At 38.8% G+C, this 17879-nt stretch overlaps 1 protein-coding gene across 1 annotated transcript in view; it reads right to left on the reverse strand.

Annotated features, from left to right (window-relative positions):
* fgf11b (fibroblast growth factor 11b) overlaps positions 1–16095 on the reverse strand; it is a 34246-nt gene extending 18151 nt beyond the window's left edge. Inside the window, exon 1 of the mRNA XM_088440958.1 lies at positions 15128–16095. Within this exon, the coding sequence (XP_088297084.1) occupies positions 15128–15320 (193 nt within the window). The 5' untranslated portion in view covers positions 15321–16095. The remainder of the gene's footprint in view (positions 1–15127) is intronic.
* Positions 16096–17879: the final 1784 nt, after the last annotated feature.

The following is a 17879-nucleotide window of genomic DNA, read 5'->3' on the forward strand; positions in this document are numbered from 1 at the left end:
TAAAAAGATGGATGTAATGCACAAAGTATTTTCCAACAGGCAAAAGAAAATATGAAATTAAATAGAGGTGGAGGAACAAGAAGAAGAACCTCTGGCACTCCTTTTTTGAGGTGCTTTGAAAAGCCAAACAGCACTATGTGCTTTTTACTCTGTGGCAGGTTTTTTTTTTTTTTCTTCAAGATGCATTTTTTGATTGGTGCAGGTTTACTTCTGGAAAGAAATGTATTGCTATTTTTTGTTTAAATAAGTGCTTCTTGATCTTTTTTTTTGCCTACCTTAGGAAAAAGGAAACATTTCATCTTAAGAACTTCAGCCTGAGGAATAATTTGTGCTGCGTTATGTTGATTTTTGTTTTCCTAAATCACATTTATCATTAAAAAGATTAATAGGAAAATAAAATGTGATTAATTGCAATTTAAAAAGTTTATAACTCTCGCGCACACTTTGACAATGAGCGCACCACTACACCACCTGGTGCCTTGGATGTGCAATTACACTTTTAAAAGCAAAGCCTGTTCCCTAAGGACATACACGCCCCCTTGCATCGCCCCCACTATTTGAGGACTGATTTAAATACAATAAATTGAGCTGTCCTACAGTCCTCCTAAGCAAGGCTAACCAGTTGTTTTCCGTAACTACTACATGAATCTTACAAGTACGCCACATCCTTAGGCAAAAAAAAAAATGTTGTGCTTTAGTAATAGTTTGTATCCTGCTTACTGCCACTGCTCCCAGCAGTCCTGGAGAAGTGCACGCGCTGATGGAAAATAACATGTTATGACAGCAATCTACCTCCGGTTGGATTAGCAAAACACACAGTTGTTTACATAAGCACAAACTCTTGTGTTTCTTTTTTGTCACAGCCAAGCAAATGTAGTCCGTGTTGCATGGCATGCTCTTGGTTGATGTGAGAATAACTATCTAGAAAAGAAAGTGACTGCTCTGTGTTTTGGGTATTACTGATGTGTTTAAACAGCAAACAAAGAGTCCACACTTTTTTTGCTTTATTTGCAAGCAAAGAAGCTTAAAACATGATGCGTTTTTACAAAATCTGGTTTATGAAAAGGAAAATTGAGATTGATATAAATCTACACTTAGTTCCATTTAAAATGATGTATATTAGATGAAGGTATCATAAAAATTGACTAAGTGACAGGAATTTGAATGTTGCCAAGTTGAATTCCCTACTTTTGAGAAAAACGACATTCAAGTTTTGGCTCATTCACCTTTTAATGGAGCGCATTCTCCACTAATCCCTTATTTTCATGCACTTTGATTTCAACTCAAATCTTTTGATTGCTGGGAAATGAAAGTCGAGACCTTAAGGAAGTTCTTTATATTTAAAAATCTCAAAATGGACATCTATGTTGAAATTTGGATTGTTGTCAATACCTCAAAAATAATCTCTGTAATGCCCGTAATGATGTGGCTGTTTTTGTTCACCATTTGCATTTTATGGGAAAAAAAAAATCATGTTAAAACCTAGAACGCAATTATAACTGCCTTTGAAAAAAAATATTTAGATTTGATGATTGTACGTGATGATTTTAGTCAAGTAAATAAACCTGTCTGAAAAATAAGATGAAACACACTTTAAACACACTTTATTATGTCAAATATACATTGTAATCTTTTGACACGTGCCTTGCACCTGCCTTTTGTACATCGTTTCAGTTGTACTGAAAACAGGGCAACTGGATAGAAAATGGATGCATGGATCAATCTACAGCATAATAAATTATTGACTACCTTAAACACTAGAGAGTTGTTGCAATATAAAACATTCATTGTACACTTGAGCTTGTCCTCAGGGATTAACACATCCTCACACGAACAAGGAATCTTGCAATGGTAGAAATCATTTTTCCACCATATACTTGGACACTCATCAGATCCCATAACTGCTGAAAATACACTAATGTTGACTTTTTAAAGATGAGCCTTACTTTTGTATGTATCTTATTAAATTTACTGGATTTATTTATAATTCATAATTATTCACTTTCAAATGACAAGACTAAAGAAAGCAAGGCTGTGTATCTCATCTTGTCACTTGAACTTCCTTTTTTCAATTTGGTTTCTGGGGAGTCACCGTCTTATGGGTCTAGATGTTGAACACATTTTGATTTAGATGCAGCATGTTATCGTTCAACACATGCATCTGACTTGTACAACTTTTAATAAATATGCCCCGGGCACATTCCGCTGCCCTGGACTGTGAATATTTCCCATGCGAGGCCTGTGTATGATGTCGTTCATCACTCACGATCCCCATGTGGGCTTGAGTGACAGAAAACATTAGCTGATCCAGGTCAGTGGAGTGTGGGTCACAAAAGAGACCTCCCTGTCTGCTTGTGTACATCAGCGGCGCAAGTGGTACCCGCAACATGTCGACGCATCAGCACACCCGTTTCCCGAGTGACCTTCCTCACATATGAACGAAAACAACAGTTGCAGCTGAAGGATCTGCTCTATTTTTCAATTAATATACCTCATGTGTTCCACATTGATAATCATATCCCAGAAACAAACTTGCACAGGCAAGTAAACAGATAATTGAGAATGTTTTGTTTATGAAAGCGAGCATGTGTTCAACCGCAGCAGTAGCCGTTTCACGATCTACGCATGCAGGGACGCCCCTCATCAATTTACATTCAACACCAATAATCGTATTGAAAACCCCATGGGAGGAATGAGGCCTCGTCCTAATAGTACCACCATTCACCAAGCAATTAGATGTGTGTCTGTATAAATGAGTTCAATGCGCATTAGAAGCCAAGGCAATCACTTCATGCATCACTGCAGCCATCAAGGACGTTTAAATCCTTATCTGCAATGTAATTGCTCTGAAAAATAAGCAGTAGCTGAGGTTTACCGCTAATCAGTGTTTGGTATGTGTTAGTTATCATTTCGCTAATGTATTTATCTGGCTTGGTTCAAGCTCAGTATGTCGCTTGCTAATACCCTGATAGCAGGGTTTCTACAGTATCGAGAAGGCTGGAGGTAATTACGAGGAGCTGCATGACTGAGCAGCCAAGGACATTTGATAGGCTACTCTGACCGGATCAAACAATGGGGGTTTTCCTTCAATTTATTGTTTCAAGATTTGCAGGTTGAAAATGATGTGTGGATTAGATGGTAACTGGTTAGTGTCAAGGGACTGAGGGAATTAAAATAAATTTCATCTAAATGTGTCTCACGTCACTTGTGACTCCGACAATTGCCTCTCAATTTAACTTCAAACCTCCATAAATCATTTCCTATGACAATGCTATTCTAGGGTGACAAAGTTATTGCTTTCTCTAAGCAATATTGCCGAAAGCATGTCACAAACAAGCTGGTTTAAGGTTGTTTTTACGCTGGCAGAAAAAAAAAATACTGTTAAAAACAAGCTCGGCTATCCTTTTTCTCATGCCCCAACGAAGTAACATCTGTCACTGTCACATTTTACAGGCACTGCCCAAGCTCCCACTACCTTTTTATTTACCGTATTTTCGCACTACAAGGTGCACCTAAAAGCCTTAATTTTTTGAAAAAGCTGATGGTGTGCCTTATAATCAGGTGCGCCTTATATATGGATCAATGTTGAGATTGGGATTCGTAGATGGGGAATGAACTGATAAAGTAAGCTGTTTCTTGTGAATGTTTACATTTCGACAGGGTTGGTCATATTGACATTGAGTTATTATGCTATTGAGAGTTTAGAGTTATTATTTGAATCATTATTGTTATTCCTTTGAGTATTACTATATTTTGAAAAAGTTTTAAAATATGTCATTAATTGAGAGCGCGCCTTATAATCCGGTGTGCCTTATATATAGAAAAAGGTTTTAAATATGTCATTAATTGAGGGTGCACTTTATAATCCAGTGCGCCTTATAGTGCGGAACATACGGTACATTATTTTTGTATCACAACTGTTGAAATTCAGTTCCAGGAGCTCTGTTCCAAGAGAGGAAAACTATCCATCCATTCATCCATTTTCTAGATCCACATCCACACAAGGGTCGCAGGCTTGCTAGTACCTATCCCAGCTGATTTTGGGCAGTAGGCGGGGGATACCCTGAACTGGTTGCCAGCCAATTGCAGGGCACAGAGAGATGAACAACCATTGAGAATAGCCAAACTCTACACAGGAAGACTTGAGCGAGGTGGTTTTGAACATCAGTTCCCTAAACTGTGAGGTGCTAACCACTGCACCACCGAGCCGCCGAGAGGAAAACTAGATAGGAGAGAATCTAATGAGGAGATTGGCACAGGATGGGTAGCGGACATCTATTATACATTTGAGATTATGTGTGAGATGATGTTTCTCTATGCACATAGTTATCCTTGGAATATACATGAATGCAATAACATCCCACTTTAACATTACCAAGGGATATTTTACAGTTTAATTAGATTTTTTTTCTTAACATAAAATTTTCATTTAAGAGCACCCCAGACACATTACATAAGTCGAGTCATTTGCGAGCCTTTATTAGATACTTCCAGGACTTGATGTCTGTTCTTGCCCCCTTTTTCTTTGGACACCTTCCTTGTCTTCTTATCAGGATCCCAATTGGTGTCCTACATCTTCACTGTCTTTCCTTTTGTTGGAGGTAAGTTCAGTCTGTCCCTGTCAGGTTTAATCAAAGCGCCCACTGATTCCACTTAGCAAGTATGTGTGGGAGGTTAAGGTGCTACCTTAAGGACGACAGGAAACAAACGGACGCTCTCTGCATACACATCCCTCAGCCGCCTCACTTTTAAATACGACTTAAGAGCTTTGTCAACAGCTTCTCCACTGCTAAATATCAAGCCCACTCTAAATTCAGAAAGCTGCACAGACAATCCGCTCATGTCCATTGCCTTTTTTTTTTTTTTTTTGCAAGTGATGAGAAGCTTCTGTAATCAAGAGACGAGGACTTAGATAAGCCATGAAATGAAAGTAAATGCATAAATAAAACCCTTAATCTTATACAGATTTCCACTTTTATTAAGAAAACCCTGAAAGATTAGGGTTGGAAACTTTATTGCTTTGCTTTGATCTAATCTGATAAGATTTAAAGGATGGGATAGATTATGGAGTTGTAACATCATCGCTTGTCATTTCACACTATTTGCTTCCTGAATTTTTGATCCTTGTGATGGTGAAGTTAGAGTTCAGAGTTGAGATGCGTTGGTGATTGTTGTTTTGGGCACTTGTCACAGAAGTCGCAGACAGACCATAATAAAAGCGCTTCAAATCACTTGCCAAATAATGGATTAACCTGGTCTTAATTCTTCCACATATTTCCTTTAAGTTTAACCTGCGTAACGACGATCAAGGCCATCCCCCCCAAATTGTCTGCATTCGATGTGTGATGATGAAGTCTTTTTCCTTAACACTAGACCTATTCACACATATGTTTTTTTGTGTGGCTTTTCTTTTTGCAATGGCAGAATTTATGAAAAAATAAATCCGCTCCCTTTTCTCTCCCCAATTTTTCTTTGGTTTTGAGCTTTGATAAATACTAAATATTTTTTCTTTCACCCTCTCAAAATGTTCAGTGGCACACAAACGTGCGCAAGTGTGTGATTTCAAATCTTAAGAGTAATTATTTGACAATAGACATGACTATCATAGATGGAATTTTATTTTAGGCTGGAAACAAAATACAAAGAGGCCGGCATGGCGACAGACTGCTTAGCACATCCGACTCGTGTGGAGGCCATGGGTTCAATTCCGACCTTCTTGTGAAGTTTGCATGTTCTCCCCTTGCCTGTGTGGGTACTCCGGTTTCCTTCCACATTCCCAAATGTGGATACATCTATTGGCCACTCCAAATTGCACTAAAGTGTGTTTGTGAGTACGATTGGTTATTTGTTTCTGCGTGACCTGTGATTGGCTGCAATCCAGTTCATGGTGTACCCCGCCAGCTTCCAAAGACAGTTGGGATAGGGATCAGTAAACCTGTGAGCCTTGTGAGGATAAGCGACTGAGAAATTGGATGGATGGATAAGATATATACAATTCATAACAGATTATGAAATGACACTTAGCTTTAAGGACACCAGACTGAACTCTCATTATATGAACGATGATTTAAAGGCTCGTGATATCTAATCCCAGGCCAAAAATTGTGTTTTATTCTGTAATGTTTGGTCTATATTTTTGCCAACATTTAAAAAAAATAGAAAAACTGTCCTGCATATCAGTGCCCTCACCACTTTCCCCAACACATATAGGGATCACAGTTTTCAGCAAATACAACTGTCAGTCATATGAGTCATACACCCAACTTTTGGAGAATAACATAAAATACAACAACAGAAACAACTCTCTAGACAGAGAGAAATAAAAAAAGGACAAGTGAAAAGTTCATTTTGAAGGGAGCTTTCTGCAGTGACAGTTAATATCCAGCCCAGTGGTTTCCTATCTCGCATTTTCTGTACGGCAGGCTGATTCACAGCTCTTTTCACTTCCACCCACCTTCCCTTTAATCTGCTCCGCTATCTCTCTTTACCCCTCTTCCTGCATGTTTGATTACCCGCTTTATCTGTCTCTTTCCTTAGCGTTCCCATCCAGCCCCACTTAGAAACACGATTTTTCTCTCACATCGCTAAGATCTTGACTTTTCTCCTATTAGTATCTGTTTACCTTCCCCAGACTCCTCCTCGTCCCTCCCCGTCTCGTCCGCTTTCCCTCTGCCTTGCTCTGACCCCTGTCACAGTCAGTAAAGTTCTGATGAGAAGCTACCCAACACTGCAACGTCTGATCAGGTGTTGTCGAGTAAGCGACTTTGCTCGGCCCTGATCTCTTGGGGTCAGCTTAATGCCATCCTCGGCTGGATCTCTCCTTGTAACTCGGTCTGCTGCTCCCCAGTCGCGGCCGAACGTTTGTGCTCAAACAGATATTTGCTAAGCTGTGTCGCTCCTCCGTGCAAACAACGGCAACAGTACAAGAAAGAAAGGAAAAAAAGAGCCTACTGTATTTGTACGTTTTTTGACACCGCACTTGTCATATATATCAGAGATACACCGAAATGAAATCGTTTGGCTGAAACTAGAAACTGAAAATGAAAAACACTTGGACAATAAATGAAACTAAGGGACAAATTTTTTTTGCACATCAACTGTACAATTTTGGGAGCGGACTATAATCTCACAAGGAGCGTCTGTAAATGATTGATGAAAATGACATAAAACTGCATACTATGGCTCTGAATATGATTCTTGTTCTGTGTTTTAACGGCTATTTAAAGGGGATCGATTTGAATGCGCTCTGGATTTTTGAGGTAAAAGTTATAAGATTTGAATCTAACTAAATCGGGATTATTCAAAATCATTGAAACACCAACAACTAAAATAGAAAGAAGCCTACTTATTCGATTACGTGTTGGAAACATAAGTGAGTCGAAGGAGCATTTATTGTTTTTACGTTAAATACATTTTACAGACATCATTCTTCTCGATTTATGTCAGCTTTTATAGCTTGCGAAGCCCGCATTGTTGAATGATTTAAAATAATTTTTTTCTGTTTGAGTTTGAACTGTCAGACTGCATTTGAATGCACCATATACATAGTTAGCGGGTAGGTAATATAGCATGAATTGGTCTGATTTTTTTTATTTTTTTGTATTAATGGCAGTATGTTGGTGTTTCTCTGTGACTGACAGCAGTAAAAACAGTCGCGAGCGCTCAAGCTAACCACTCCGTTGACAAAGTTTCAAAGGACTACAGGTCGTGCATTGAAGTCCATGTATTATTTTGTGTGTTGATTTTGAAACTGGCCTTAGCAACACTCCGTTGGCATGTGATGTCATGTTGTTCATCTTTCTTGGTCGCTCTTTTTTTGGCTTGTCCGTAGCCCCAGGAAAAAGCAGAAGCTCGGCAGTGCTCTTTACTCAAAGGGCTGAAATACTTTGGAGTAGTTGCCTACTAAGTGAAGCCCTTTTCATTCTCCTGGTTGAAATTCAGAAAGACGTTTGCTGGTTTTTGAATCATTACAGCATTCTTTTTCTGTCGTATTTTTTTGGTTTGAATTGTCTTTTGGCCGTTACCATTTTGGGTCCAAGATATTTCGTCACTGAAAATTCAGTGCACTGCATATGTCATAATTGCATAATTGAAGTCATCATCGTCTTGCCTCTGATACTAAATTTGATACAGCAACCGGGGAGCAGTTGCACCGAAAATGTGATGCTTTGGTTTGATCAAATGTAGAGACAACTCTCCCTTTCTTAAAAAAAAAGATAAGCGAGTTTGATTTTGAGATTAGAGAAGAGATTAAATAATCCACAGACCCTCTGGTTGTTTTGTGGAAATGCAGTTTTACTTCCAGCCCTTGCAAGTAGAAAACTATTGTGTGTGCAAATGACATGCAGTTGAGTTGTATAAATGTAGATTAATCTTTAATCGGTTTTCCCACCCACAGGATATTGCAAAGTCACGATATCCTGTAAACATGCAATTTATTGTCAGGGACTTTAAATCTGGCATTGCTGGCCCAAACTATATGAAACAAATTACTGTAGACTGAATATAAACTCATACACTTCCATTGATGGTTACAGAAGTCAAAGATAACTTTTTACCGCGCTGGCAATGAATAATTTAACTCATTCACAGCTATCGAGAGCTTTGTATATCAAAAATCTATTTTAACTGAGCTGACAGTGAGTGAGTTCTCCTGTTCATCCAGCCATCCATCTGAAGGGGGACAGCCACCCTAGTCTGCCAATTCATGAAGAGCCTGAGATCCAAAATGTGTCTGGTCCCTCACCTGAGCCCTTTTTATCATGCCGTGACCCTGCCACTGGCGAAAAGTCTCGGGCAATTTAGCTCCTAGGATCATTGACACAAAAAACCCTCCACAGTGATAAAATGAGGCTCATATATGTTTCTATCAAAATAATAACATTATATAGTAAAAATTATGTTTTTGCTGATTGATTTCATTCAAATTTGTCAAGGTTAGATATAATCCCATGCTACCCCACAAGAAATTTTGATAAATCTTCCTTGGTGTAATCCTGCTATACGCAGAGGTAAGTGCCAACCTACTTTGAGGACAAAAAAGTCTTGCAGGTAAAATACCCTCCAGCGATGTCAAACAATAATAATACCAGGTCAGTTTCAGGCACATTTATCATGCTAGTCCATCTGGACAATGAATTTTGGTCTGGTAACAAAATTAAAGGTCAAAACACCTCATTACATTGGAAATTGGAATTCGCTCAAACTTTTGTGTGAATGCTGAAAGAAGCTGGTGCTGGGACAAAATGACAAAAGAATAGAATAAACGCAGCACGGATTTGATATATCACAGCATATCATAGCAATCCCCAGATACCATGAAATGTAATGTTTCCTGGGGCTATGCGCCAAATCCCATTGAAGGCTTGTAAGTGTATTGAAGTGATGCCAAGGCATCATTTCCACGCAATTTCTTTTCTGGCCTTGATATCACCTTTGATCTTCTTGCAGGAAAAAGTCCAATATTTTGACCTCAATAACTGTTTAGGCTAATAAATATTTACATACATTTTGCCATGAATGAGATGCCTCTGTCTTTATTCAGCTCATAATTCGAGCAACGTGGTTTTTACATAAAGGCAAATGAAGGAACATTTTTTCCCATGCAAATTAGCATTGATGTGATTGCTTGAGTTTCTGTGCCATCAATTCTTTCAGAATTGTTTTATGATGTTTATAGATTGTATGTATATTGAGTTGACAAGAATATGCTTGAAAAGCTCTTTCATGTGCATGCATAACACACATATACTCTGTTACATAGGATATCGGAATCCATCCATTTTCTATAGCGCTTGTCCTCATTAGCGTTGCAGAGAAACTGGAGCCTATCCCAGATGACTTTGGGTGAAAGGTGGGGTACACCCTAGATTAGCTGCCAGTTGCGCTGGGAGAAAAAGTCAATCAAGTCGGGTAAATCTGCTTTAAAAATAAGTCGACTGACAATAGCCAGAAAATAGCCTCTGCTGGAACCACGTTTGCGTCACCCATTTTCTACATGGACCTTTCTTGCATGTGCTTGTAAAGGCGGCCACAAAAAAAAAAAAAAAAAAAAAAACATATTACAAGTTTGTGATCATTTCCATATTAAATTATTGCAAAGTGGACCTGGTATACCAAAGCAGTACTTCGACTGTTGCGATAGCCTGTTGATAGCCTTAATAATAAAAGTAAACAATTACAGTTTTTTAGCTAATTAATTGCACGATATTCAAAAATTCACTATGATAAACTGCATTTTTCAACAAGTCTTTTCTATAAACCATGTAACATATTTATTCAAGTTACATCAAAGGAAAAAAAAATAAAAGACTGTTGCATTTGCTTTCTTCATGTTTTAATATGATTATTTTTCAATAAAATACAACTGTTGAACAAAATTCCCAAATCTGACACACCATTGCATGTTTTTTTTTTATCTTCCCATAGAAACAATTCTCAAAACATCAAACAGAGTTAAAGAGTTTCTTTTGATGTAACGCTTTATAAAATTCAAATGAAATAACTGACAGCCCTAAAAATTACTCATCCAGTGCTGCCTTCTTGCTTTTCAAAACAAGCTAAACAAGCACACCGGGAAAAAAAATGAAAGCTGTGCCACAGTCAAGATTCTTTGATCGTCTTTCTCTCTTGAAAGCAGGTCTCTAAATGTTACTTTATGCTCTGCAACTTATCAATGGAAAAAGATTTATAAAACGCTACTGGAAACAAATAGCAGTGGTTTTTGAAAGTATTCATAATGTATTTGACTCTCAAAATCTATATTTCCCCTTTTTTCTTTGCTTGCTTACAATACCCCTGTGTATGCCCTAAATAATTGCTTTTTAGAGGACACTATTCCATCAACTTCAGAGAGTGGAGACTACGTAGTTATATAATTAGAATTCTCCAATTCGCGGGGGCAATTTTTTATTATTTTTTGCCTTCCTGAAGTAAGATAAATATGCTTAAGTTTCACAATGCAGGTTCGAGACATGTTGCTGAACAAAAGTCTTCCATGAAGAGGCCACATACTGTCGCAGTTGATTGGGGAAGACAGTAAAGGTTTGAGTGTTTCTCTTCCTGCAGAGCCAAAAGCTGTTTCTAAGCAGATTTAACATGGAGCATGATGGGCGATGACGATGATGACTTTTATCATTTTGCACCACACTAACATGTCTGCTTAACTTTAGCATTTTACTTCAAAATCTTGGAGTGAAGTTAATTTAATGAGCAAAAGGCTGTCACAAAGTAGATTGTTGATGCCATTTTTAAGTGATCATATAATTTCATCCATTCCAGTGATCGTCCAGGAAGCCATGATATAACAACACACTGCAAGATGGCAGCTATATGGCCATTTTGTTCTTGATGTCTTTTGTGGTGCTTGGACAATAAACCACCATACAGTTGCGCCTGTTCATATAAGGCTGCCAGGTTTGCACCGTGTCTGATGTTGCGGCGGTAAAAAGGTGAAACGGGGACACAGAAGTTCCTTTTCTTACTTATATCTTTAGCTATTATCATTTTGACTGCATCAGACACTTCAGCTATGCTGCATCTGGTAAAGAAAAGCGACTCTGCGTAACATGCAAGCATTTCCAAGGAAGGTTGTGGAAATGAAATTGTAGAGATTTTTTTTAGGATACAATATGAAAATAGCTGGAAACTAGGGCTGTGACTATCGAATCATTTTAAAATTATCCTATTGATTATTCTATTAAATAATCGATAGATTAACCTCACCTACACTACCAATTGTCAGTTAATTAAAAAAAAACACTAAAGTCATTACTTTTATTTCACACCTACATAATGTCATATGTACATTACATGGGTAATAGCGTCTTTAAAGTCACTTAGAGACATTGTTTCAACAATATTCTAAGCGGAAACTTGAGAGTGGAATTGCCCATTAGCTACAATGAAGTCAATAAATCCTGATAGTGGTCTTTTGCTGCAGCTTCTTCTTGATGAGCAGACTGGGAAAGTTTTGTACTTGACTGTCCACTCTAATTTGAACACCTTAAACCGAGCACTAGAGATTGTTTGCTGTGAAACGGTATATTCTTGGATAATACAATTCGAGCGCTTTTTTTCCCCCAGTCTTTTCGCAAGTTCCATGTGCTAATATTGTCTTTAAAGGATCAAAGAAAGCTAATACAACTTCATGTGGTACAAGATCTTTTTTACTGAATTTTATGTGACTTCCAAGGCTTTACTCAAGTGAATATTACAAGCGTAACAAAAAATTGTTTTAAAAGATAATGATCAATTGCGATGAATTTAGAAAACATTTTGATTACATTTTGATTATTCAGAGTACAAGATGAGTTTTTTTTTCCCCTATTTTTCAACCGCTAAATTAAGGAGGTTGACTTATGACCACATAACGCAAAACATACCAATTTTTCCACATATTTGTGTTTGAATACCATTAATCTGAATGTGAAATAAGTAATATCATGTCATTTACAAAGTTTAAAATAATTATACATACCTCTTATTCGAGATAATATTCATCCGTTTTTGCACAGAACATTGCAAACATGCACTTTCGTCAAGTGTCTCTTAATTGCCTCTTTGTTGTCAACAAGGCTGACTTTGACGCAATATGAAAAGGGAAAGAAGGCTTTATGTGTCTCCTTCTGTAATTAGTGTGCTTGAATAAGCTGGGATGGATGGCAGCAGGTGGGGGCAGAAACAGCAAAGGGCAATCTTCTACGCACTGATCCCACAACAATTGTTACTTGGGTAAAGAACATCCCAAGTAAGAAGATCAGCAAATCATCTCCAAAGACCTCCACTTCAAACAAATTGCACGGGTCAAAAGATGACTTCTTGTGGAAGAGTAACGAGGATGTTTACACAAATAACAAGCAGGAAGGAGAGGACATCCGAGAGTTAAATGGGAGGAGCTATTTGGCGTGTCAGATAATGACAATGACTTTTAGGGCTTTTCCACTATTCAACATTCAGCTGTGTCAAAAAAGAAAGCTCTGAAACTTCAAATCATTTTATTGTTGTAACAGTAGTTTCAGCATTTGCGTCTACACACACGAGCACGTTGCCTTGCACTTGTCTTGCTCACACTGTTATTTGATATACGATAAACAAATGTGTCTAAAAGTGATATACGATGAAGAAATGTGTCGAAAAGTGTGTTATAATTGGACAGCCATGATCTATGTAAGCACTAAAGTCAGGGGGTAGACTTATAATCGCATTTTCAATTCACCCAGATTGAAGTAAAAAAAAAGGGGGGGGGGGTTCGATTTATAAGCGAGGTCGAATTGTACTTGGAGAAATAGTCGCAAAAACGTAATCCCTTGAATCTTAACTTTGGCAACTAAACTTCAAGTGAAATTACATTTTACTACAAATATTGAGTACGTAAGGAGTTGTTTACATAAGATTGTTTGAAAATAAAAACTGTTTGCATCAGCATATCAGAGAGAAAAAATACCACTTTTAAAAAATATTTTATGATCATAAGGATGTGTGAGGATATCACATTATTTCATGAATGGCAGGAGATGTGCTCATGGGATGTAGGGAGGGAGGGATGTAGCACTAGTGTAGCTCAGGCTCATGAGTTCGATATAGCCTTCCTGCAAAATGTACATTTTCTTTGACCAGAGCGACGTACTACTCCCACAACTCAAATCCGCCAGCCAATCATTCTGCCAACAATAGAAGGAGGACAAGCAGCTTGTGCGCATGTGCCATATGCAGATCTCCGTGTCCTCTGGCAGTTTTGCTGTTCATTGTGAATTCAGCGGAACTTTTCAAAAATGCCAAGAACAAAAACGCCTATTTTGACGACATTGTTCTCATGCAAATGTACTCTAAATCACAGCAAATAGTTTCAACTTTTTCCCCCCAGTTAATTATGCAAATGAACAAATCTGCGCATAAGCTCATGAGTCATTCCAATATTCAAACATTCAATCGCATCTTTCCTTATTCATGCATCATTTCAATGAAAACTAATCAATCTTTTCCTACTGCTTTGCATCAGCTGTTTTAGCTATGGTACACCTGTACAATCTAATTTCATCTAATACAATAACTGTACAAATACATTACACCTCAATATTAACATACTTATCATTCTGGCTGACATATGCAAATGATCAGCTCATCAGAAGCCTGATAACAATCCTGATCATTTGAATCAGGTATCTAGGGGAAAAACTTGGAAATCATGCAGGACACCGGCCCTCGAGGACCACGTTTGGACATCCCTGCATTAGATGAACTAAAAACAAACACATACATTTAAAAAGTACAATGAAACACAAAAATCCAGCGGAAGGAAAGTCAATTCTTTTCAAAGAGTTCACTGAAGTGTGAAGTTAATTCAAGAAATGCAAAGTAAATCAAACAGAATAAAATGGTGTTGTAGTGTCTCATTTTGGTTGGCACCTACGTAATGACATACACGAAGAAGTATAAAACTCTTCAAAGAAATCATCATGTCATATAAAATATGGCTGCTCTGTGTGCTAAATGATGAGATGTAATTAAAGTAAATTTAAAAAGAAAGTTAGATGGATGAATTTACAGTAGATGTTAATGCTAATGTGAAAGCGAGTGTGGTTTTCCACATTCTGTCACTGAAGCGATCAGCAAACGATTTTGCACAAGTGTGGTAACTGGTAACTTCTCCCTATAATTTCCAGTGCGTATCTAGACATGAATTTGTTGTGGGTTTGATTCCAGCTCCGACCTTCCTGTGTAGAGGTTGCGTGTTCTCCCCATGCCTGTTTTTCAGGTAACCCCTCCCACATTCCCAATTACACGCATGGTAGGTAGATTGGACTCTGCAAATTGCTCATAAGTTTGACTGTGAGTGTCGTTGGTTGTTTGTCTGCGTGTGCCCCGCACAAACTACCTGGCAACCAGTTCAGAGTGTACCCCGCCTGGTGGCCAAAGAAGGCTGGGCCGGGCACCGGCACGCCCGTAATCCTTGTGGGGACAAGTGGTTAAGTAAATGGATGGATGAATGAATTTACCAGGAGCGCAACGCTCCTATTTTTTCACGATCTATATAAACCAAGTTCATAGCAAATGGGGGAAAATAAAATGCAGCATAAAATCTTAATGTCATGCACAGTCGATTAGTTTTATGGTACCAATGACTCACCTGGCCTCTTCTCGTTGCGACCTTTGCGACCCCCACACAATCTTACTTTGGAGATCAGAACCAGGATCTGTTTCTGGCACAAGGACTTGTTGCTCTTTGGACAGGGCTTCCGCTTATTGGCTACCGGTCGATTGGTTTGGTCGTCCTTGACTGCCCGTTTCTGTCTAATGAGTGAGCTAGCAAGCGCTGCCATCTTCTCACCCCCCTCTCAACTTTGGGAGGGGGGTGTCTTCCTTTTCCCGTGCCCCTTTTTGCTGCTGTGGCTTTGCGCAAAATCTGGAGTAGGACGAAAGGTTGTAGAGAAGCCCCCGCAGGGGAACCCTAAGTGGGTTAACAGGGAACAGTTTAGTGGGAGGGTTCCCTTGGAGATGGAAGAGATGGGAGAGATGCAAGTTCACCTGCAGTCCAATGTGCACTTTCAATAGATCACAGAAAAAAAAGTGCTACAGTCACATTTTGATCATTTTAAGCAAGGGTGGCTTTGGAAAAAGGTGTAGATGCTCTTCTTCGTACATCTTGACCACCGAAAAGAATCCCTCCATAGACAAGTTCCAAATCTACTATTGCCAAAAACTAGTCCTACTTTCAAGCTTTACAAAAAAATTATTCCACATATAAAAAGACTTTCTCTCAAGAAAAGTAAAATCATTTTTAATGCTAGGAAGCTATTAAAGACGCCAGAAGAATCAAGGTGCTTGTCACCATTTGTGCAGTCCACGGAGGAACTTTGCCTCCCATTTAAACGTGGCAGCCTCCAACAATGATGTGGGAGTCCGAGCGGTAATCCGATGGACTTAAATCCGGAGGTAGAACAGCAGGCGGCACGCTGACGACGCTTGTGGGAACAGTGAAGAGACATGGACTCGGACAGATGGAGACTCCTCTTCTGCCTCTGGATGGCATTGCTCTGTTCCCACAGTCCTCCCCGAATCCCCTCATCCCCCCCGGCTCCCCCTCTCCCTCCTTTGCCCGCTTCCTCCTCCTCCTCATCCAAAGTCAGCGAGTGGTTTTGAGGGGATGTGTGTGTGAATTCCGGCAGCCACCATCAGTAGAGGTGACATTCATGAGTCTGAGAGAGAGAGAGAGAGAGAGAGAGGGAAAGAGAGAGAGGGTGGGGGTGTAGTGGGAAGCTGCGATGTGTGAGAATGAGCTTGACTAGCAAAAAAAAACAAAAAACAGTAAGTGACCAATTCACAACTTCACAGCTTGAAGACCCTACTGGTTGTCTATTGGTTAATGAAAGGGGGTGGGGGGGGGGTGTTGAGGACAACTGACGGTGAATGAAACAGATTGTGGCAGTTTTACCATCTCTTATGGAACAACACCATGTGCAACCTTCCTTCCACATACAAACACACACACACACACACACACACACATACATCGTAGCGCCGCAGCGTCTGACAGTATTTTGCTCCCACAGCGGCAACATCCTAATCTAGTCATCATTGCCGCTCTACTTGTGACTTATTTAATTAATCTTAAATTCAAAATTAAAGCAATCAATTTTCTTATATTGTACTGCTTATACTGGCAGTCTTTACACATCCATCTGAATTAGACATTAGAGCAGGTGTGTGGTTTTTTTTTTTTTTTTAATCTTGAATCCAAAATCATTTTTTGTTTTGAGGAGTTTCATCCTTTCATTGTGGGCAGACATCATTGAACGCGTCAGCCACGTTCTGCTCCTTTCTTCCTTTTCTTTACACAGTTAATTTCTTTGAGTGCAATTTACTCTAAAAGACTATATTTGCTACCAGTCAGAAATTTAAAAGAAAAATTACAACTTACACTTTGAAGGGAGTATCATATTTTCGGATTTAAAATTAAGGCTGAAGGCTTGAATATTTTAATAAAATACTGTATCAATAATGATAAAAAATAAAAATATATTAGTGAACACAGATCAAATAACACATTTACACTTACCATATTTCTCCAAGTACAAGTTGACCTCGCATATAAATTGACCTACCCCCCTTTTTACTTCAATTTGGGTGAATTTTACAAAAATGTGAGCATAAGTCAACCCCTGATTTTAGTGGTTACACATATCATTGCTGTCCAATTAAAACACATGGTGTGTGTAAATTAAAAGAATGACTTTACAGTACTCTTAGATTCACTTTTTCACCCTATATCAGATAATGCGGTCAAAGGGGAGGACAAGTGCGAGGCAAATGCTGAAGCTAATGTTGCAATGATAAAAACAATTTGAAGTTTCACTGCTTTATTTTTTTGACACGGTATAGTGTGAGTTCATCTAAACGCTCTCAAACATCATCCTGATCTGACATGCCAAATAGCTCCTCCCATTTGAATCCTGGACGTCCTCTAGTTACTGCACATCATTTGCGTAAACATCCCCGTTACTCTTCCATGGGTTGTCTTCAGATCCGTTTGAAATGGAGGTCTTCGAAGATTATTTGCTGATCATCTTACTTGGGACGTTCTTTACTTAAGTGATGATTGTTGTGAGATCAGAGCGTGGAAGGTTGCCCTTCGCTGTTTCTCCCCCCTACCTGCTGACATCCATGCCAGCTTGTTCAAGAACACGTCCAAGGGCTGAAGATGACAAGTCAAGCTGTCTTTTACTTTTCAATATCCGTCAAAGTCCGCCGGAAAAATGAATGTCTCGTTGTTGACAACAAAGATTCAAGAATGCGGCGCTTGATAAAAGTGCATTTGGAAGTGCAAACACCGGTATTTATAATCATCTTAAGCCTTGTAAATGACATGATATTCCTAATTT

The sequence above is a fragment of the Hippichthys cyanospilos genome, chromosome 18 (genome assembly GCF_059441005.1).
Source record: "Hippichthys cyanospilos isolate Australia breed blue-spotted pipefish chromosome 18, RoL_Hcya_1.0, whole genome shotgun sequence".
Taxonomy (NCBI): domain Eukaryota; kingdom Metazoa; phylum Chordata; class Actinopteri; order Syngnathiformes; family Syngnathidae; genus Hippichthys; species Hippichthys cyanospilos.